This window comes from Meleagris gallopavo, chromosome 16, assembly GCF_905368555.1.
Source record: "Meleagris gallopavo chromosome 16, MGAL_WU_HG_1.1, whole genome shotgun sequence".
NCBI classification, from domain to species: domain Eukaryota; kingdom Metazoa; phylum Chordata; class Aves; order Galliformes; family Phasianidae; genus Meleagris; species Meleagris gallopavo.
The window spans coordinates 2,168,371-2,191,044 of record NC_139419.1 but is presented as its reverse complement, the minus strand read 5'-3'; the positions used below and the strand labels follow the sequence as shown (position 1 = coordinate 2,191,044).

At 48.9% G+C, this 22,674-nt stretch overlaps 1 protein-coding gene across 1 annotated transcript in view; it reads left to right on the top strand.

Moving 5' to 3' along the window:
- Positions 1-1,261: 1,261 nt before the first annotated feature.
- ADAP1 (ArfGAP with dual PH domains 1) overlaps positions 1,262-22,674 on the top strand; it is a 39,859-nt gene continuing 18,446 nt past the window's right edge. The window contains exons 1-4 of the mRNA XM_085238045.1: positions 1,262-1,662; positions 8,121-8,251; positions 9,244-9,335; positions 13,433-13,515. Coding sequence (XP_085094171.1) covers positions 1,578-1,662; positions 8,121-8,251; positions 9,244-9,335; positions 13,433-13,515 — 391 coding nt within the window. The 5' untranslated portion in view covers positions 1,262-1,577. The remainder of the gene's footprint in view (positions 1,663-8,120; positions 8,252-9,243; positions 9,336-13,432; positions 13,516-22,674) is intronic.

Genomic DNA, 22,674 nt, shown 5'->3' with positions numbered 1-22,674 from the left:
GCCTGCGCTGGGAAAGCTGGAGGGAGGGGACAGTGTTGGGGCTGAGGTGCAGGTGATAAACTTGCCTTATGATTTGGGTTTAGAGCTCTGCTCCTATAAGTGTTTATACCGAGGAGCAGTCCCACAAGCTCGACCTGGCAGGGTTTGGGAGGGCTGGGGCTATGATGCTGTGCTGGAGCCGGCTTAACTCCCTGGCATGGGTTTAAGCCCCTGGTGGATGTTGGTGCTCTGCTCCAGGTTAGTGTGAAGGACTGAACAAGCAAGGTCGCCTGCAGGCACACACCAGCTGGAGGCTGCGGCTGCAAACCTCAACAAAAGGGCTCTGTTTGGGATTATGCCTTCGGTTAGCATGGGAACGAGTTTGCAGATGTCATCAGCCTACACGTGTACAAGCAGCAACCCTCGGCGCAGTGCTGCACAGAGTCAGCAAGGAGCAGCCTGACGTCAGTTGGGAACAATCAGAAATTGACTCGGTTACAGTCGCTCGCCTGACAGCACAAATGCAAAGGTCATTCGGGAAAATGTATTTCAGACAAGGGGAGCATTGTAAACCTATCAGGCCATGATTTTGCTCCTACTTAAGGCCGTATGCGGTTTTCTTTGCACAAAACGCTCCCTGGAACCTGTGGCTCTGCTCACATCCGTGTAAGCTGGTGGGATCGAGGCAGCGCTGCTGGAAGGCTTCCCAGAGCTGCGTGGAGCCTCCAGGTGCTGCTGCCTCTGGCCACACAGCAGCACAGTGGGGCTCAAGGGAGCAGACAAGGCTGTGTGGACCACATGCGGTCAGAGCAGTGTCACTGATGCCCGCAGCCTGTGTTTGAGAGGAGGGATTCTGCAGGGATGAGGACGGCAGCCTCAAAGCTGCAGATCTGAACCCCTCCTCTCAGAAGGTTTCCCACATCACCGCTCCGAGCTGTTACACAGCCTTTGCCCCTTGGCCGCATGAGGTGCGAGGGCGGCTGCAGCCCTTGGCCCTAGCGACGCAGCCGCGATGCCCCGGGGACCCTCACAAAGCCGGTGCCAGCGGTGTGCCGCGTCCCCAGCGCCCGGAGAGGCGATGAGCACCTGGAGGGGCAGTCCTGCCGGGGGGCACGGAGGAGAGAAGGCGGTGATGTCCGCCTGAGGACGGCGGTGAAGGAGAGCCGGTGTGCGGAGCGGGGGGGTTAGGGAGTCCTCCAAAAGGCGTTACCGGGAAAGAGGTAGCCCCGGCCAGCGAGAGCACCCCAAGGACAGAGCTCAGCGGGGCGCACGGGGGGCACCGGGGACTGCGGGGCTCCGGCGGAGAGCGGCCGCTGGAGGTCGCGGGCGAGCGGCACGGGGAGCTGCCGGCCCCCGGGGCCCGGCGGAAGGCGGAACCGGCGCCGTGCCCGGCCGGGAGGGAGGGAGAGAAGGAGAGAGAGAAGGAGAGAGGCTGCGGGGCGAGGAGGTGGCCGCGGCAGAAACCGCCCCGGCGCTCCCCCTCCCGCCGTTCACCTTGCGCGGGGCGAGGGGCCGCATGGAGCAGCCCCGGCGCCGCCCAACGCGCCGCGCCCCGCGATGAGGCGCCGCTAACCGCGGCGGACCCGCCCGCAGCCCCCATGGCGAAGGAGAGGAGCAGGAAGGCGCTGGTCGAGCTGCTCCAGCGGCCGGGCAACGCGGCGTGCGCCGACTGCGCCGCTCCGGGTAAGCGCGGGCGGGGGCTGCGGCACCCGCTCCTCCCCGGACCCTCGTCCCTACCCCGAGCCCCCGCCGGCACAGGGTGGGGGTCTCGGCCGCGTCGCGGTCGCCCGCAGTGCCGCTGCCGGACCGCGGTGCCGTCGCGGCGGGTCCCCTCCGCCCCGCTGCGGCTCTGTGCCGCCGTGCCATCGTGCCGCCGCCGCGTCCGTGCGGCAGGACAGGTGTCTGCGCTCCGACCTCCGCCCGGCGCTGCCGCTGCCGTGTGCGGGCACGGAGCGCCGCTTCAGCGCGGGGCTGCGCCGCTGGGAGCCGGGCTGCGGGGGGGAACGCGGCGCTGGGCTCGGCTCCTCGCCTCCTGGGGCCGCGTGCGACGTCCGGGAGCGCAGCCCGGCCCCGGCTCTCGCTGGGCACCGCCTGCCTGGTGCTGCAGGTCTGCCCTGGGGGAGTCTTAGAAAATCGCATTGCCGCTGGCCCCCTCCCCCATCCCGTTTTCTTTTTCCTTATTGCCGCATGGGTACACCGAAATGTGCGTGAGCTTATATGGCTCTAAAGGAGGTGTAGGGATGTCCTTTTCAACCGGTCATGCTGTAGTTTAAAAAAACAACCAAAAAAAGAAACAAAACCTGTTTCAGCTGTATCTTTGCTTTTTAACCATCTGGGTATTGATTTATTGGGGATTTCAAGATCTGTCGGGTGCCACCAAGCAGCACGTACCGTTACCAGTGGCTTTATGTCCCCAGTCGACATCTCATGAAGCCGCAGCTCACGCAGCGCTGTGTCCCCAGTACCAGCTGGAGAGGACAAAGAACTTTCTGCAATTTGGAACTGCTGTGCGGCTCTGCTCCCACCCATTTGCGGGCTGTAGGGCTGCAGCTGCCCACCCCCAGCTGCCATGTGGGCACAGCAGTCGCTGCATCCCTACATTCTCCCTTCCCAGAGGAAACACAGTGAGCCCACACTGTGCATTTCCATGGGGTGACGCTTCCTTGCCCTGTGCGTAGTGCTAAGCCCCTCTACAAAATGGGGACTTCCTCAGCACCAGCAGATAGAAATGGAGCTGTAGGGCAGTAAAACAGCTCACACTGAGGGAAGATGGTTCTTGTTAAAGTCTCTAAATGGGTTTGTAAAACAACAAAGCCATTTTGCTTTCAGTGATGCTTGCCTGCAGAGATGTCGTAGTGAAACTCAGAGAGAATTGGGGCCAGTGTCTTTTGTTAGACAAGATGTGCTATATTAATACCATTCTGCCCTCTGTCACAGCATTACTTCCTTGGGACTGCATCGCCGTCCTTAACCCCAATTTTTTTAGCGATCGCTTTGCTTTGGTGTCTTTGGTAAAGGTGAGCTGGCTGCTGTGCTGTGAAGTGCTCATCTGCTCAGGGTGGCAGTATGGATCGGCTGCCCTGGGTTGTTCCGTGGGGGCTAAGATGCATAACTGGCATCTGTGGGTGATACTGAAAATATTTGGGCTGAATCCTGTTACTCATCCTGGGCAGGGGCATCAGGCCACGTCTTTCTGAGTCTGTTGATGTGGGACAGGAGCCTGGAGAGCCTCCAGACTGTGGTGTACATACATTATCCATTGAGAAATGGGATACGCAGAGAGATAAGGATGAGAGCTGGTGCCAGGCAGACAGGTAGGGACAGAAAAGTAATGAAGCAGAGAAGGTGAAGTGAGAATGGAAAGAGTGGAGAATGAACAAAAGATGGGAAATAGCACAGTGCTGTGTTCCCACGTGGTCGTGCTGCTGATGTGGTGCAGCTGGGGTAAGCAGCAGGCCAGGAGCCCTGATGGTTATGGTTGCTTCTCAGCTGAGCATGTTCCTTTCCCTGAAATCCTGAGCTGGAGCCATGGTAAGAGAGTCGCTCAGAGAAGGGATGCAGATGACAGAGGCTAGGATGGGTCTGAGGGATAGCAGGTGGAAATTCTGTGTCAGCCAGTTTTCTCACGTGTTTGGAAACTAGCTGGATTTTCTTTTGTTCTTGGGAGTATTTCTTTGAGAAATTGATCCATCAATGGGAGCTTTTTTCTCCCTGCTGTTAAAAAAAAAAAACAAACAGATTTTCTTTTGTTAATGAGGCTCACCTGGGTGCCAGAACAGCAGCCACAGCCCTGGGCTGACGGTTTGCCCCAGGTGTGACAGGCTCATGTAACTGAAGCTGGATTCCTGGTGCAGATGAGTTTGCACTGTCGTGACAAGACTGTGACCATGCAAAAAGTCAGCCCCAAGACAGACAGGGAGCGTTGGCAGTGCCTGTTCTCTTGGTATGTGTAAGGAGTTTTGTCCTCTGTGGGTCATCTCTTGGCTGAATCCTTGGTGAGAGCTCCACAAAGCCTACCCATAGCCTGGGTCTGGGCCAGCATTTGCCGCTTAAATAATCCCAGCTGAGTATTACTGAGGTATCCAGATCCTCAAACCAAGGCTGTTTGCTGTCAGATCTCGAATGGCGCTGAATCTGATGCTCAGAAAGGTCAGATGTATGCTCTGTGCCTTCCCCAGGGCTGGCAGGAAAATCTCCAGTGCAAAATCTTCCACTGAGTTTTCCCAGACGAGGTGTTGAGGGCACGTCTCAGGCTGAGGGAGCAGAGTCTCTGGCCTGGATGGCTGGGGTGTGGAAAAGCTGCTAATGTCGAAACTGAAAATGAGAGTGATGAAAAAACCGCTGTGGCTGCTTTTCACTCATGCAGCTCATGTTTGTTGAAAGGCTCCTAGTTTGGTTTTCATTAACTGTGTCTTTAAAGGACCTTAGTTTGCAAGGAAAGTTCCGAGTAAGAAAAATACTGAAGTTGCAAAAATGTCTTCCATCTGTAACGGATGAGACTGTGTTGGCTGCGTTTGTGAGACCCAGTGGTGGGGTTGGAGTCCCCACAGTGCTGTTACCTGCGGCATGGGGTGCTGTGCTGTCATTCTGGTGCGTGGAGGTTGGGCTCCCAGGGGCTGATTTGCAGCATGGTTGTTTGGGTGCATTACAGATATGCCTTTTAAATTTTTTTCCCCCTAAACAATTCTTTATCTCAGGCAATCTTTCCTCGCATCACAAGATGAATTATCGTCTCGGAGCATAACAAGACCTTGAGTATTTCTCTCTTTGTTCCACTTCTCTGTGACTTAGGGTTGTGTTTTCACTGAGTGAGGTTCATTTTGCAGTGCGGGAGGACAGTGTGTCTCTGAAGACGTAAGTAGAAATCCCATCGAAGCAGTCCTGCAGTTCAAACCCTCTAGCAGTTCATGTGTTTTTTGATTTTCTTTTTTAACATAATTTCCATCTTTCTTATTTGGGATGGATTACTGGAACCCGGATCCTCAAGGGATAATGGGGAATATCAGCCTTTCAGTACACGGGGCTTGCATGGATGGGGTGGAGAAGGAGCAGAGGTTGAGTGATAGAGGGGGTTTGTGCTACAAAATGCAGTGGGTTTGGTGCTGTGCTATGTATCAGAGCCTGAAGAGGGGGGTGTGAGCTGAGGTGGATTGCAAATACCCTCCTGCAGCCCAGCACTGTGATTTCTGGAGCAGGTGAAGCTTTTCCATTCCCTTGATTTCCTGAAGTAAGGGTGGTGATTAGAGGAGAACAGCTGAGTGCCAGGGATTGCTTGATTTGCTCTGGATTAAGGAGGGCATGGAGAGGGTTGGATCTCAAGCCTCTTACTCCCTATCCACTCACTGATCTAAAAACAGCTATTTGAAGGCAGGTGACTGAGCCATTGGGTCCCGTCATCCACACTGACATCCCATCCCTCCGTGGAGCACAGGGCTGTGTGCTGCAGCTCGTGCTTTGCCCCCACCACCTCCCACTGGAAAGCTGTTCTGGAGCTCGCTGCTCCAATGCCGTCAAACGGTCTTTTCATTCTCAAGCTAAAAGTGGAAACTTGTTCCCGCACCTCCATTGTCCTCCAGCTGAAATGGTTCTTTTTCTTCCCAGGAATTTTCCAGCTCTTCTACCTTGGTGCAAGCAAACAGAGGGAAGGGTGTTGGGGTCTCCCATGGCAGCTTGATGCCACGTTGTGCAGGGAAAGGAGCTTCTGAAATGAAGGGCATCGAGAGGGGTAGCTCTGTCTGCCTGCTCTTGATGGAGCTGATCTGAATCCAAAGCCTTGGCAAATTTAATGCCTTCACTGAAGAATTTTCCTACTTAGAGAGGAGTGCTGGTGGGAGGCTGACTTCAGTTTTAGTGTCTTTTATTGTTATTTTTAAATGTGCATGACCAGGACCTGCTAACTAACCTAGTCTTTTCCCAAAGTAAATAGCAACAGAACTGCAGTGCTTTGCACGAGGTTCTCCTCACTTTGGTATTTTGCAAACCAACAGCAGTGAGTGACAGCAGAAAAGCCTTTGCTTATGTAGATTGCACGGATATCCCTGTGCTTACATCTGTCACAGGACACGTTACCTTTCTTGTGCAGGGTGAGAAGAGGCTCTGCCTTCCTGAGGAGCTCCTCTTCTCATTTGCCTCAGACAGGAGAAGTTCTGATCCTCCACATCCCTTCTTATGCTCAGTGATGTTGGGTTGAAGCTGCAGCTGGTTTGCTGTGTGCTGGCCTTCCTGGGACTTGCCATAGCAGCCAGGGCTGGTTTCTGAGTTAAGCTGTGTGGCCTGAGTGTTTCAGTTTTGTTTTGGATGCTTCTCTGAGCTCTGGCCGTGTCTTCCCTTTCAGATGAACAAGATGTGAAGAAGTCACTCTCAGTGTCCTCCTCTGGAGTTTAGCTTTGTTCATCTATTTATTTATCTTAAATGAAGCTGTATCAGGTTTTTATTTTTAAAGTTGTTCTGGTGTGTTTGCAGGTGATAAAAAAATCTCCGCCGTGTTGCGTCAAAGTTTCCTTTTCCAGCTGTGTAAAGACATATGGATTTAATCACATCCTTGATAAAACGTTATCTCAGAGTCTGTGTTAGCAGTCATTTGAAGAGTTGAAGCTGTGATTAGACAAGGGTTGGAGATCTATTGTTATTTGTCATAAACTGGGTTTTTTTCGTGCTGGAGAGCAGAAGTGAAGACAGTCTGTTATGTGGTTGGGGAACTCTTTGCTGCCATGATCTGCTACCAGCCCCTGTGTGTCTGTGGGCAGTCTGTGCACTTGGAGTTTGCTGACAACTGTGTCACAGGTGTGTGGGGTGTGGGTGCCAAGGGGACCTCTGGAAGATGGAAAGGGGAATCCTGCACCCTCCTTCCTGCCTTTGGGCAGCACGGGGTCACAGGGATGCACCAGGATGAGTGCCTGCTTGGGTCTATAACCCCCTGCCTTGTGCAGATGATGCTTACAAATTTGCTAATTGTAGTGGAGATGCTAAGTCATGGTTGGACGCAGTGATGGAGCACCTGGTGGGAAGGCAGGGCCGACCCAGGGGAGCTCAGGTACATGCAATGCAATGTTCAGAAGGGTGAAGCCAGGATCCACTCCTTCCCAGCCCTCATTTAAGGGTTGGCAGTGGAGGTGAGGTATCTCACCGGGGAGCCCTGCATGCCTGAGCTCTTCCAGAGATAGGCAAATTTCCTGCCTATGTTTCTGCATCCACAGCTGCTGCTTTTGGGCTTGTCCTCATTTGCTGCAACCCAAGACTTTGTCACCCCACTATTTTTGCTATCCTTTCCATCCCATTATAGCATTACACTAATAAATTATTTTACCACTGATGTTTCGGAAAGACTTCACTTGGCATTTAAGCTGGTTTGGGGGTATTCACTACTTAGCAGTTTCTTGGAGGGTGCTAACTCAGCTCCTGCGGCTTTCTGACCTGCTGGCAGGCACTGCTGGGTGCCCCTGCCTGCCCTGCAGTCTGTCTGTATGCTGGGCACTGCCTCGTGGCAGCCACAGCTCTTTGAGGAGGAATGTGGAGATGAGGGATGGGAGTTTGAAGTGCTGTGTGCGAGATGTCAGCTCAGGGCTGCATGCAGAGCGTGGCTCTGCTCAGAGAAAGCACAGAGCTGCTACTGCAGCCTTTTGCCATTGCAGCCAGGGATGGGGCCTAGCCCGGCCTGGCAGCCCTTTCTGCATTCTCCGTGTTGTGTTCCCACTGTAAAACAAAGAGAACAATCTCCCAAAATAAGAACAACCAAGGCAGGGAAGCAGCACAAGGGTTTCCCCGAGCTGCTTGTTTTAATGGGGCAGTTCCTGCTCCACACAGTGCTTGCTGGGTGGGCTCTGCTGGCGAAGGTTGGGCATTTTGCTCTTCGTGAGTGAGGACTGACTTCTGGGGGATCTTGTGCGTATATTCTCTGTGTATTGAGTTTCTGTGAATAAGTGTTGCTGCTGGGATTGGAGGCCTGCTAACAGTTATACCAATTATACTGATAATTAGTATAAACTAATGCATATCTTGTGTGCCTTTCTGATGCCTTTACTATGATGGAACTTGGACCCAGTGACTCCAGACCTCCTCTGCTGTTACCTGTGCTGTCCACCTCTCCTTCCTGTGCTGAATTTCATTGACCAGCCAAGTACTCCTCTCCATTTTAATTTCAGATCCAGACTGGGCGTCTCATAGCCTAGGGATTTTCATCTGTTTGAACTGTTCGGGAATCCATCGCAATATTCCACAAGTCAGCAAGGTGAAGTCTGTCCGTCTGGATGACTGGGATGATGCTCAAGTGGAGGTATGTGCATCTCAGGCTTGAAATGCCAGCGAGCTTGTGTCATTGCATTTCACATCGCTGCTCTTAATGCCACCTCACCAGCAAAGCAGTAAAACTGAGTCCTGTCCAAAGAAGGTATGGCAAACATGATCCCAGAAGGCATTTCTGAATTGAAGTCTGTGATGTCGTACTTATGAAATCTGGTTGAAAAATGGAATAACTATTTCATGAAAGGGATGGGAGTATTTCCTCCACCTCTATAAATGATCATGGATTGTGTAGAAATTATTGATCCTAAATGAACTGTCTTCTGTTTCTCCTGTTACATCCACTGTCTCCTGCCATCCCTGCCCAGCTCAGTTGTTCCTGGCTTTCTTCCACTGAGCTCTGAAGGCTTTTAAACTCAGTGTCATAAAGAACTGTACCCTTGCAATGTAAATCCTCTCTATTTATGCAACCAAGCAGATTTTGGTGATGTTGCTAAAGCAAACCCAACCAGGACACCTGTGTACTTTGACTGTTCTTATCTTTAAGGGCACAGAGAATGATTCCAGTCATTGATTTTTACATTTTGTTTTGTAGATTTGAGATTTTTCAGAGAGCCACAGCTCACAGTCATGTGTTCTATGAGAAAAATAGGCCTTTGTGTTGGTTGGGATTTTCCTTCTCTGATTATTTTGCTTTTTGTTTTGAATTGTCTGAATATATAAACTCAGGGACCTCAAAAACATGAAAATAGTGGGGAAAAAAACCTTGGAAATAAAGAAAAATACAAGCTTACCTGTGGTTCTGGTTATACAGTTGACAAAACACATTGAGCATGGGCTGCCCAGAAGAGGATGTTTTTCTTAGACTTATAAAGTGACTTTAATTAAGTAAAATTTATGAATAGGGAAAGATGTGGCCCCATCCCAATTAGTTTAGTGCTCTGAGGAAGCAAAGGAGGACGAGGGAAATAAACCCAAGCATTAACATTTCTTAGTTCTTTCTCTTTATTCTCTTCTCTTTTACAGTTTATGGCCTCAAATGGGAACAACGTAGCAAAAGCAAAATACGAATCAAAAATGCCACCGTTTTATTACAAGCCAACATTTCTTGACTGTCAGTAAGTAAAGAGCTTTGCTGGTAAACAGCTTTCACTTGTTTGTGCAGCTGCAGCCTCTGTCGTATTTTAGTTTTAGCATTACATGTTGTTTTCAGCTGCAGAGGGGATTGCATTTGTAGGAAGTCCTGAAAATCTGTGTTCTTCTGAGCATGTGTGGTAGAATTTATTCCACGCAAGGGATCTTATTTAATAAGTCCTGTTGAGATGATGTGGAAAAGTCAATAGCTTGTCTGTTCCCCAGACTCTTACGAGTTCCTAAAGCTACAAAAATGCCAATTTCCACCCATTGATTTCTGCCTTTTCAAATAGCCCTTCTGAACCAAAACGTAACTTACTTTCCTGAAATAGGAGGGGCTGATTATTTCTAAGTGTCAAAATGGTGGATTTTTTTCTTCTTCTTCTTCCTTTTCTCTTGGAGTCATGCATCTCTTCGATGGAGACAAGGGAAAAGCTGCTGTATCCTGTATGCTGTAGTTGAGCCTCCCTTGTAAGGGAGCAGGCTTTGCAGAGTGAGGCAGCTGAGCAGACAGGACGTGCTGCACTGAGCAGGGAGAGGATGGATGGATGTTGTTTGTTCCATGAGATTGTTTTCTAGGGCCCAACCCCACAGTGCACCAATGGGGTTTTGTGTGTTTTTGTATTAGCAAGCAGGTGAGCTGTAGCCTCTGAGACCCCCTGATAGTGCTGCTTGAGCTGGGTGTCACCAGCGGAAGGTTTTGTTCAGCGCTGTGCTATGGCAATGCCCAGTCTGTGTGTCAGGCTCTGAGATGCACTCAGCCATTTAAGAAGTGCACTAAATGGAAATGCTGGAAGCATTGGTAGGACTCCCTCTGGGAGATGTTGGCTTTGGGTAGAAAGGCTCTGCTGTGTTCCCCCGGTCCAAAATCACCCTGAAGGTGAGCTGAAGGGATCCTGAGCACCTTTCACATCCTCAAGGTGTCTTTGTATTCTTGTTCCTGTATTTGTCTTCCTGCAGCATGCAGAAAGCCTTTTTTTGGAAAAGACAGGACACCTGTCATCTCTGTGAAGTATCTCAGTGGTGCATCCATTCCCCAGGCTGGGAAGGCCCAGACGTGAACAGTGCTGCCTGGCCTGGCAGTAAAAAAATCATTCCTTTGTGCACCATTGGCAGATCTCAGTTTTGATCTAAAATGGCTCCTGGCAGCAGTTTCCATAGCATCTACAACTGCAGGAACGATTTGAGCATCAGCCAAACCGGTGTGTGTTGTGGAATGATGTGCTCTGAGCGCTCATCTTGCCAGGGTTATTTTTCTCGGGGAAAAAAAATGCTTCAACCTCTTACCTCTCCTACTGCTCGAGCACCTGTGCTTTGTGGGAGAGAGCCCAAGGAGAAGCTGCCAGGAATCTTGCAGTCTCCGCAGTGTGCAGTGTTCATCCCAGGGAGGAGTTGATGCACATCCAGCTCTACGTGGCAGCTCTGTTGTTTATTTTCTTTCTTCATTTTGGAGGAAAACTAGCTTCAATGACAGTGGCTTTTTCCCCTTTCTTGCAAGGGCGGGGCTTTGGCTTTGGTTTTTCCACTCGTGATGGAAAAACGATACCTCAAAGAGGATGGAGGAGGTGGAAGGGACTGTCCATTCTATTACTCCATTCAACAGGCTGCTGCTGGAAATACAGTCTTTCCTTAATTATTTTTTTCCTTTGCTCGCAGTTTCTTACCGTGTTAATTACGAAGACCTTTCTGTTCTTATTGCCAAAAAAATGACACCTCCCTGTAAGCAGCAGCCTGCCAGACTTTAGGTGGGCTGCTTAAAGCTTTTGGACTTGATCCTGAAAGCTATGCATCTCTGTAGTTCGGGAACAGTGCAGTTATATTTTTCTAAGAAACACAAACTGTGTGTTTGCTGTGTATCCCATCACCAGAAATACCAAATCCCGGCAGGCAAGTGCTGCAGTCACTTCATGATAGAGCTGTTGAAATCAAAGAGGGCTTGGGTTGCAGGGCCTTGTATTGGGTATGTGATGTCTGCCCTGGGTTATTTATGTACACCTTCACCTCAAGAAAAATACACTTGAACAGAAGCAGAGAATTCTGTCAGCAGCACATATCTAAACACTCCCTGAAGGTGTACTTAAAATGAAACGGGGATCAGATCTGAAGTCTACTGGGAACAATGTGGAGACTGTACGAGGGACCTGAGGCTTGGCCCTGCCCTCTGGTTGCCTTCAGATCCTGTAGATACCAGGATGAATTCCTGTGCCTGTTTAGATTCATACAAGCAGTGCCAGTGATGCTGGGGTTTACCTCCAGACTCAACAGCAGCTTTTTATGGCAGGATTGTCTCTAGTCCTTTTTTAGCAAGTATGGTCAAGCGCTTACTCAAGCTCCCTGTTGCCCATAAAGGAGATGCTGGACTCCTTGCTGTCCTCTTTGGGTCTTTGTTTTCGTTTCTTTTGCTGGTTCTGCTTTCTATAAATAACAACTGGAGCAGAGGCTGCAGCCACTGACCTTGCACTGAATTGTCCTCATGGTGGGCAGCTCTCAATGTGTGCTGACGTTCTGGGGGAAATTGTAGCTGAGAGATCCTGTGTTTGTGATGACACAGAACAGAGGAAGAATGTTTGAAAGTTGTGTGGGTTGGGAATGTGGCATGGCTGGGGTCTTGTCTACCCTGAGACTTACCGTTGGGACCACCTGTGGTCTGGTTTGAGTGCTGGAGAGGTTATCAAGGGATTTTTGCATCTTCTGAGGGCACCCGTTTGGACTAGCTGCCTTGTGGCAGATCAGTCTGTGCTCTCCTGCACAACAGCTGTGGAGAGGCTGAACCATTGTCATTGACAGCATCTTGGGAAATAAGTCATTGCAGAACAGGGTTCCCTAAGGCGTGGGACCAGCAGGGTGTATCTGTTGTAGTATTTGCATGATAGAGCAAGAGCGTTTTCCCATTGCTGCACGTGAAACTTATTTAAACGTTCGCATTGGAAGGCTTTGGAACAGATGCAGCTCCTGCTGATCCACTGAAGTCAGCTGGAACTGAGGATGATGTGAATTCTCTTCCTTATCGTTAAATCCCTGATGGTCTTGTTGAAAAGGTCCAAGTTTGGCTGTGGTGATAACAAGCTGTTTGCAGCAGCGGGTTGGAGAACGGAGAGAACAGTTGGAAATCTAAGTACTGGTGTTGATTTTGTGACCAAATTTCTGGAGGTTCCTTGATGAGTGGCAGAAGTATAGAAACCGACGATTAAATTCTGCTGTGTGGGTCATTAGTCTTCTACACTTACAGCCTAATGTGGTGTAGATGTTGGATCCAGAAAGAGCCTTCTGCTCAGCCCAGAAATCTTAGTGCACACCTCTGCAAAACCAACCCGAGCCCCATGTGAGGATCTGAAGATGGGCTGTACTCAATCCAGGGTGTAGCACAGGGTGGCAACAGAAGAGAGATGCCACAGCAGCCAGCCACGTGCTCCTGGTCTTCTCAAGGCTTCGTGTTTTTCCCACCTTTGTTCTCTCCAGGAGGTTGGCTGTGGCCTGGGGTGTGACCATTTGATGTCCTCTTGTGCTTTCATTTTGAAGAGAGCACCTATGGCTTGAATTCCTATTGTTGCTAGTTTGGGAGGTCCATAACACCTTACAATGAGCTCCACGTCTCTTGAGTCACAAGTCTCCCCTATGGGCCATCGTGTGTGTACATCACACAAAGTGTGTTTCTGTTCTCATACCAACAGCTTTAGCACAAAGATCTTTTTTTTTTTTTTTTTTTTTCTCTTGTTTGTAGTTTTGTTCTTTTCCTTCTTCGTTCAGTGATGCCTTTTACTAAAGAATCCAATCTGAGGAGCTTGCCTAGAATTGTTTGTATGGTGAGGGAATTTTGTGCAGAGGCGGCCTGGGTGGGTGGCAATGGGCTGTTGTGCTAAATCTGTAGATTTTCTTTAGTACAGTTCCAATAAAATGTGCAGGGAAACAATTTGTTGTCTAACAGAACATGGAAGAAACTCTTGAGTCTGGAGTGTGCTTTTTAATGTTTGGAAGACTTTTAAATCCCAGTTGTATTTTGATTGCAGAATTAATGATTATGGATTCTTCCTTAGTTTGTCTTGGACCATGCCTACTTCTCTGTGTGTTATTTTTTTTCCAGACTGCTGCGGGAACAGTGGATCAGAGCCAAATACGAAAGGAAAGAATTCATTCACAGTGAGAAGCAGGAGCCTTATTCTGCAGGTAGCCAAAGAAACTTTGGGCAGATCAGTGTTTTGATGTCCATTACCATTCCTTTTCCTCATTTGTGTTTGTATTTACTTCATATTGATTATTGCTCATATGTCACTAAGAAAATGTGGTCTTCAGTGAAGGATTAATCCTGGTGTTCCCTGTATTTGATTAGAAATATTGGAAATGTCGGCGCTTGATGGGAGAAAAACAATTATTAGGAGTCTTTCTGTTGACTTCAATTGGCTTTTCACCCGCACTCAGGTTTGTTCCTGATAGCAGGAGGTGTAAGTGTGAGTTAAAATGGAGATAAGAGCGTTTGTCTCATCAAGGTTGCTTTTGCTTTGAAAAGACGAGGTGGGATTAATGGCGCCGTGCGGGTAATGGTCTATAAGTGCTAAGTCAAGGGGATGAGATGCTTTTATTAAAGAAGGGCAGAATTTGAGGAGGTTCAGGGTTTGAATGGGCTTGTTGTGCAGCTGCACCAGCATGAGAACGAGATTAACGTGCCTGAAATCAACTGGACGCTGTTTTGCTATATGCAAATGGCCTTTAATTTATTCTGCATATTAAGTAGTTGACACCAACTATGTGCACGGATGACTCTAGGATAATTTTATTAGCAAGGACCATGTTCCAGATGAAAGGTTAAAATGCTATTTTCATGCTGCTTCTCAGGACTGATAATAAGCAGGTAACTCCAGCAGTTGGCTGCTATTAAAACTGCAATTAAAATCTGATCTCATACAGACTCTGTTTATGCGTAGAGACTTTCCGCTCTGCTGTTCTGTATATATGAAGCCTGCACATTGTGTGCTATCTGTATTCATGTACACTACACTGCACATGTTTATTCTAGATTTTCAAAGCAATCTACTGGAGTTGGACATGTAGTATTGGCAGTAAGTAATTGATTTCTTAGACAGATTTGGAATACATCTGCTGACACGTGTATGATGTTCATCCAGGAGCAGCGATGCAATTTGGTACCGTGCAACTTTTAGCTGTGAAAGCCTGGATTCAGCTGTAGCTTCTTCAGGCAGATGCCCCATTTTAAGCACACAGAGCGAGGTACGTCTTCCACTGCTGTCTGGGCAGAAGGGCAGCGGTTCTGAGCTTTCTGAGAAATACTACAGGAGAGCTCAGACAGAAGCAGTAGGGTTTTCTCCCCTCTTTGAGGTTCAGCCACTGTTAAATGCTGGCTGCAGAAGAGAACATAGCAAATCACTTTAAATGAACAGTGCTTGGAGGAGGAGAAGGGGAAGGGAAGGTGGGCTGGTAGGTATTTGTAGGTTGAGTGCTGATGTTTTTAGTTATTTAGTATTTTCTCTGAGAGTTGTATCATCATGAAATCCAGCACAGGAGCTGTGTAAGAGACCTGTGCAACACTGACCAGGACATTATTTGTTCATTCTTCTGGATGGGAAATTCCAAGGGGAGCATTTGGCTTCTCCCTGGGGTGACCAGGTTTGTGTCACAACATAACAGTGAGGAGGTGAGGACCAAACTTCTAATGGCAGCTTTTCCCTTCTACTTCACCATAACAGCTCCAAAGTGTGGGTGCATACCTGTGCCCATCTGTGCTCCTTTTTTTGGATGACATGGCATAGCTCAGCTGGGGCACTGCTTTCAGCTCTTTGGCTGTTAGGTTGGGATCAGCTGTTTCTCAGGGCTGTGGCTTGTGATGTTTGTGGTGTTGGGCCATCAGTTTGCCCGTTTGGTGTGAAGCAGTGCCACCAAAGAGCTGGTCTGAACTGTGCCATCCATAAGTGCTCCAAGACAGACTGCAGTCTGGCACTTAAAGAAGCAGCTCAGCCATATCACGTGCTGGCTCTGTCCGTACCACTGCTGGTGGGGGTCATTTCAGCTTGGCAGCCACAGCAGCAGTTCGGAGGATGCGCTCTGTGTGGGGCAATCCTTGTGTGCCTGCTGGGAGCTGCAGAGCATCTGGGCCATTGTTTTCCGTTTGTGACCTCCTGAACTGCACGGGGATGCACTGGAATGGGACCAGTAAGGCTGTTCTCCTGCCCACCTCACACCCTGAGTTTGAGTTTCATTTAAATGTATTTCTTTTTATTTCCAGTGCTGCCTTAGACCATTTTTTTTCTCACCGTTCCGAATTCCCTGAAGGAGTGTTAGATTACCAATTTCTAAGCATGAAACATTTTGTTGTTAATAGAGACGTCAGTATCCATTTTCTGGTGTTTGCTGGAAGATTTAATTCCATTTTCCCATCCCAAGGGCAGTTTTGCTTTCTGACACTTGCTCAACAATTGCATAAAAATAAGAAAATGCTGTCTGTGAGCAGTTCTGAGTAACATCCTTTTCCAGGCAGCCTGATGAAGCCCTGGTCAGAACTTCAGCATCTTGCTTGCAGAAGATCCTTTGGGGAAAGACTGCCTGGAGCCTGTAGATGCCAAGCAGAAGCTATTGCAGCCGAACTGACAGACCTGGGAGAAATGAGTCCCAGGATGAGAGTGTCAGATGTGCAGGTCAGGACTAAGAGATCACGTAGGGCAGCCTGCCAGGAGGATGCAGCAAACTCAATAGCTGCTGGTGAGGGGATATAAGTGAGAGACTGAGCAGCGTGGGATGCAGAGGCAGTGACTGGCCCTTACACAGCTGCCCCCAGGTGCTTGCATAGCCTCTGAACCAAAGGACATTGCCCTGTGTGATGGGAGGCGATGCAAGGCAGCGGAACTGGAGCTGGGAAGCAGAAAGACACCTTGTTCATACAGAAATCCCTGCGGTGGGCAGAGCTGTGTTCAAGCAAGCTCTCAATCCTCATCCCAGAGAAGAGCCATGGCTGCAAACCCACGGCCCTGCTCCAGATGTCAGCTCTCAGGATGTGCTGCTATACCTGCAGTCACAGCCGCTCTCCCTCAGTCCAAGATTTCAGTGCAAATTCCTATAAAGGAATTGTTACAGTTCCTGGCTCCCACAGGAAGCCTATGGGCACGAGCACGTGCACTGCTTGCAGCTGCAGCCTCCAGCTCCTCTGCCACGGCTTAGTTTTTCAATCTCTGATGATTTCATTCCTCCTGATGAGGTGTTGTTAATGAGTGTGCTAGCACCATTGATTTTAGTGCGAGGAGTTGGTGTGAGTTCAAGTAGTGCAGGAAGATTAGTAAAACAGTGATTAAATGCTTCGGTGGTCCACTATCGATTCTTAGGTATGTCCTCTTATATGTTGGAGTTCTTAATTCTGCTCTCTTATTAGAGCTAAATAATTTGATTGTCCTAGCCAGGCGTTATGAAGCAAAGCATTATTTACACACCACGAATCACAGTGTTGTTTTCCTCATGCTGCTGATGCATTTGTTGTACAACAACACAGAGTAAAACTGATTTGGAGACCCTCACATTAGTGTGTTTGAGGATGATTTTATCCCTTCTGATAAATGAACTGTCTCAATTCCTGTCAGTCTCCAGCTAATTGTCCCCTCTCCAGGAGTTGAATGAGGCACAGGCACTGACTTCTCGTAGAAACAAAGGGTGCTATTAGTTGCTCTAAGGTTGGATTTGGTACTCCAAGTAGTTAAAGGGTTCGCATGACTTCTCCTGCCACTGATTGGCAGCAGTCATAGCAACAGCTTCTCAATGTCTTGCTGAAAGTTGTTTCATTTGAGTGTTTTGATTGCACTTCATCGGATGGGTTTATTTTAACCAAGAGAAGGTGTGGAGGAAACAAAACAGAACAGTGGCTTTAGGTTTGGGCATTATGATATTATAGATTGGTAAAGGTACTGCTGATAGAATGCAGCTCAGGCCATAGACAGGAGAATGTGTGTGTGGACAAGAGGAAGCAAAAAGGAGCCCTTGGACCCTACAAACCTGATTTGGCTTCTGGTGCACCTGTCTCATTTACCAGCAGGATGCCAAGAGCACCCAGCTTTGGATCTTTGCTTTAACAAATGAAACAGGAGTACTGCTTTATACTTGCTGTTAAATCTCATAACTCCTGTCAGGAAAAATGCTCCAACTTTACAGTTAGGTTCAGGAAAGCACTTGTCCCCAGACTGAGCATGGCTAGTGCAGCCAGACAGAGCTTATGGGTATCTCCAGCAGTGGCCAGTCTGAAGGGAGCTGGCACCTTTTTCTTGAAAACATTGGTTGTGTCTTTCTGTAGTGTGGCATTAATTTGGGTAAGTCCTGGATGTTCATGGAAACCATGCAGGTCAAGTGCAGTGTTCCCCTGGCCTGCACTTGTTTCCAGCAGGGATGCCCTTAGTGCTTCCTCTTCCCAAGTTTGTCGTGAATCTCTGTTCTGTCGAGATGGAGATGCTGTGAGAGAACCAGGTGAACGTCATGGATACAAGGAGTAACAGCAGATTGGGCTGTGTCTTAACGACAGTAGTGGCCAAAGCCATATGAAGAGTCATTGGACCAAATACTTGAAAACATTTACACTTAAGCAAAGGCAGGATCATCTCGTTTGGGGGAAAAAGAGCCTGATTCACTGGTCTTCTTAAAGAGTCCAAACACAGGAGAACAGCGGCTCACCAGTGAGCTGCAAATTTACAAAATGTGTGTACTGCTAAGAGATTATTTATGCCACGTATTGTTATTTAATAAGGTCATTGAGGTAGTTCAGTGGTGATTTACGGGCTCAGATGGGAGTGTAGTTGCTTTCCAGCACAGTGTGAACAGATGGAGAGCATGGGGTGAACTTTGTGCAAGCAACAGCTTCACCGAGTGCAGCTTTCTGCAACTTTGCTGCAGATGCTGCTCCCATGTATTTCCTGTAAATAGGCCAGTCAGTCCTATTGCTGTTAATTTTGCAGATAGTCAATAACAGGAGCAGATTCACAGATAAAACATGCTGCTACCAAACCTGTATGCCACTATGATTGCATCCTGCTGGAACTGGTGAATGGCAGTTCTCCCTTACTCACAGCAGATGCTGTTGCATATCTTTCGTGTTGAGACATTTGTTTCCCATTCGGGATGGGAATGCATTGTTTGCAATGAGGAAGGATGTAAATACTAGCAAGCACCATTGCTTTCGTTCTTTAGTCACGGGAGGCTGGAGCTCCTCAGCTGGTGCAAATTGTCATAGGTCCCATAAAAACAGTGGAGGAATTCAGGCCGACACTAGCTGAAGATGGAAGGCAGAGAAGACCTTGGTTGGTTGGTAGGTATATATCTGAGGGTGGTGGCCTGCTGCCCTGCAGGGTGTGAGACAATATAGTGTTACTGCAGCCTCACATAGCTTTGGCCTCTACTGCTCTAAATTCCAAGTATTTATGGCATGGAGTAGATCTTATTGTCCTTATTCAGGGCTGAGAAGGGTGGGCTCTGGATTTACCCAGGTGGCTACAGAGAGTGCCATTTGTCTGAGGGTGTCTGCCTCACTGTGTTCTCTGGACACCCCAGGGACTGCTTTGCTTATGTGTTATTTTCTATTTGTCTGCGAATATGATAGCAAAGTAAATTACGAGACATAAAAGAACGCCCTAAAATAGTAGAATCTGTTAATGTGCGCTTTCTATTCCATGTGGCTCTTGCATAACTTGGGAAGCAATCTGAATTAATTTTCCCCCAGCATTTGCACAGTTGGAAGGTGCTCTGACTGCAAAGAAAACGCACAGAACGTGAACGTGTTCCTTCTCACTGTGAGAAAGACACCCTTATTAGCTCAGCCTGACCTGCGGTGATGTAATGCAGTTTATTTTGGGCCTGATCAGACAAAGCAGCGAGCGGTGTTGCAGTTTAAAGCCAATGATTTTAACTGACAAACCTCATCTCTGCTGTCACTTCCTCATTTCAGCTACAAGCCAGCAGTGCCATGGTGACACTGAGCTCCAGCATTCCTCTCAGCCTCAGGAGCAATCAGAGCAAGGAAATGAAGTATCACTGGAGATGCCATTTGTTAAGACACCGATGCACACAGTCCTGAAGGAGAAGTAGACCAGGGGCTGAAGTGCTGTGTGAGCCCTGCCCAGCCCCTTGGCTTGGCATGCGTGGTGGGACCTGACAGTGCAGGCGGAGGTGGGCTGAGCAGGGCTGTGTCCTCTGAGCTGTGAGATGAGGAGCAGAGAGAAGGGAGGAGAAGGAAGGCGGCAGGGTTCCAGCTGTTCATGACTGCAGCAACAAAGAAAAGGTGGTCGGGGGTTTCCTCGCGGAAGGCTTCTTGTCTTTGTTTTGTCATCAGAGGTTCTTGCAGGAAATGGGCAAGTTCAGTGAATTCACACCCTCAAAATGCAGCCAGTAAACTAGCTGGCTTCTCGTTTGCCCACCTTTCATTTGTGAGCTGGGTGGAAGATGCTCAAAAGGCCTCAAATCCACGTGGGTGATGCAAAGTTATAAGCAGTCTTTAAAGCCATCCTTATTGTGTGTCTGTGAAGAGAACAGAACCATGCAAATTAAGAGCTTTTTTCCTTTCTGCTGTTTTTATGCTGGCATGTTTCCCTTAATGCCATCGGCTTGAGACTCTTGATTTACATTATTTACATTATATAGAGAGAAATTTAGGAAAAGCCTGATTATAATGGGCTCTTCTGCCGTTTTTTGCAGTTGAATTTCTGAAGATACAACTTAGCTCCATCTGTAGTCTCCATCCAAAGACCCGAGTGTGTTGGGAACTTCTGTGAAGGCAAATCTTTATTTAACCTCAGTGCATACAGGATGGATTGGCCAGCAGAGCTGTCAGAAAGCTTTAGTGAGCCTCAATCTTAGCCCATGGAGAGGAATTTTCAATACAAAGAAACCAGTTAATTTATTTCTCCCGACCAGCCTCCAAGTGGAGCCACTGCTTTGCTCTGGCTGGTTTTTAATGTCACTGTTATCTGATGTTACTCACAAAATGGATGAAACTCTCTTCTGATGCTTGAAAGGCTTAAGAATTAGAGCTCAGCTTTGAGCTCAGCTCCAGCACATTCCGCTCTTGTCCTTCTTTGATGAATCCTGTGTTCCTGGTGCAGGCTGAGGCATGGCTGCAGTGCAGCAGGAAGGTGAGCTGTGCTCAGTGATCTGCAGAGCATCCATCCCAGCCCAGTGCTTTTGGTGCTTTCTAGCTTCCCTCTGCCATCCCTGTGAGCAAGTCCTTTATGGACATGGAGACTGAGATACAAAGAGGTCTGCTGCTGAGAAGCAGCACGAATGAGGGCAGCGTGGTGTTTTGTGGAGCCTTACGCAGACTTCTGTGTGCCTGAGCTTTGGGCAGAGAAGAGATGCTTTGTGATAGGAAGATGTGGCAGTGCAGTGTGTGCTGGTGCACACATCATGATTGCACCACTACTGCTTTCTGTTAAATCATGGTTTCCAGTAAATCCCCAGCAGCTGCTTCCGCTATTGGGCTCTTACGGCTCTTACTGGATTTCAGCAAAATCTTACTACAAATCTCTGTTCCGATCTTGCCATTGTCTGTAGGATCTTGGCTGCTCAGTCTCTGACTCTGATGGAAAAGTAGAAAACTCGCCTGGAGCAGTGGGGAGGTGCTGGAGGGCAAGCTGAGTGACAAAACCCCTGCAAAGGCAGTGCAGTTGTTTTGCAAATGATGTCACTGTTTGCATTTCGAGGGCAAGCATTACACCTGAATTTCTACCTGGTGCATTGGTGCAAAAAGTGCTCTTGCTCAAGCAAGATTATAATCGAAGAATGTTTGGCAGAAATGGGTATGTGGGTGTCTGTACTGAAACTGCAAAACCTGAATGTCTGCCAACACAATGCAGCTACTTTAGAGCTTTACTTTTTTTTCTTTTCCAAGTTGAATATCAAGGTTACCAGAGTCTAGTGTGCCCTTGTCAGGAGTGGGTTAAAGCAGAAGCATCCCTCCAGCAAGCAGCCTTGTGAAGCCTCCTTCTCATGCAGCCAGAGGCACAGAGAGTTTCTGTTCTCAGGCATGACATCAGCTGCGGGTGGCTGGAAGGTGACATGCTGGGAGCCAGGCTCCACAAGCACTGGCCTTGGGAGCACCCTCCTGAGCCCTGGAGATTGCTGCTGGACTCGGCACCGAGCACACAGTGCCTGTTCAGAGCCCATGTGCTCTTCCTTGCCATGCCTGGACTGCTAGGCAGGCTGGTCATGCACAAAATGTTGATGGAAAGAGGAGTGCTGGTGAGTGGGTTTGGTCAGCATCTTTCCTGCTGGCCTGGCTGCCACCAGAGCTGGTGGTGGCACTGTGATTTCTGTGTTTGTTTTTCTTGGAGCCCAGATCTGGTATTTTGTGATTTGGGAGAAAAGCATGCTATTTTTAAGCATCTTTCCCCAGCAGGACTGAAAGTCTTGGCATCTCTGCTGCTTGGTGCTTTGGGATGGGGAGCACCCAGCGATGGGGATGTGAGGAAGGCAGAAGGCACTGCATCTCGTCCTGGCCATGACAGCATCTGCATCACCATTGGCCAGTGCTCAGTCTCCTTTATATGTCTTCCTGGTTTAATCCTGCATTTAACATTACACAGCACCTGCTCCAGGATGGAGGGAAATGCTATCATTGCGTCAGATCAAACGGTGGCTGCTGCTCCTTCCTCTGCACGCCGTACCACTGCTCCTTTTGGGCAGCAGAAGGGCAGTGTGGCACGGCAGGTCACCTCGCCTGCCACCTCCTCTGTGCAGAGCACACGCTGCCCGGCTGGGCTCAAGGGGAAGCATCCATCAGAAAAACATCCCCAAGGTAAAACAGCACTGCATGTTTCCAGCCAGACGTCAGCAGCGGGTCCAGCCGGGGCAGCGTGTGGAGCTGGGGCTGTTGGAGAGCCCTCTGCACAGCCTTGGCTCCGGGAGCAGCTGCTTTGCAATACAAATGGCTTAAACATCAAACACGGACCGTGTTGCAGCGCAGACAAGGCGCATCAAAGAGCTGTTTAGCAAGCCAGACTGAGGAGAAGGATGCGATCACAGCACGGCTGTCGTCCTTTTGTTCCTGGTGACAGGGATGTGCCTGTGCTTCGTGTCCCGGTGCCAGGCGGGCTGTGTTTTGGCAGGGCGGTGCGATGTCATGCGCCCAGAGACTGACTCAGCCTTTTGCTGCTTTCCATCGGTGCTGCTGAGTGCTGATTCTCACACAGGGCAGCCCCTCTAAAAATGTGATGCCATCCAATGAAGGCTCCATTAAAATCAAAGGAAGGTGCTGTGCCGTTTCCCTACGTTGCTACAATGAAAGCGTGCGGTGCCAACAGCACACAACAACAGAAAAAGCTGCAAATGCAAAAGCTTTTCTTTTAGAAATGC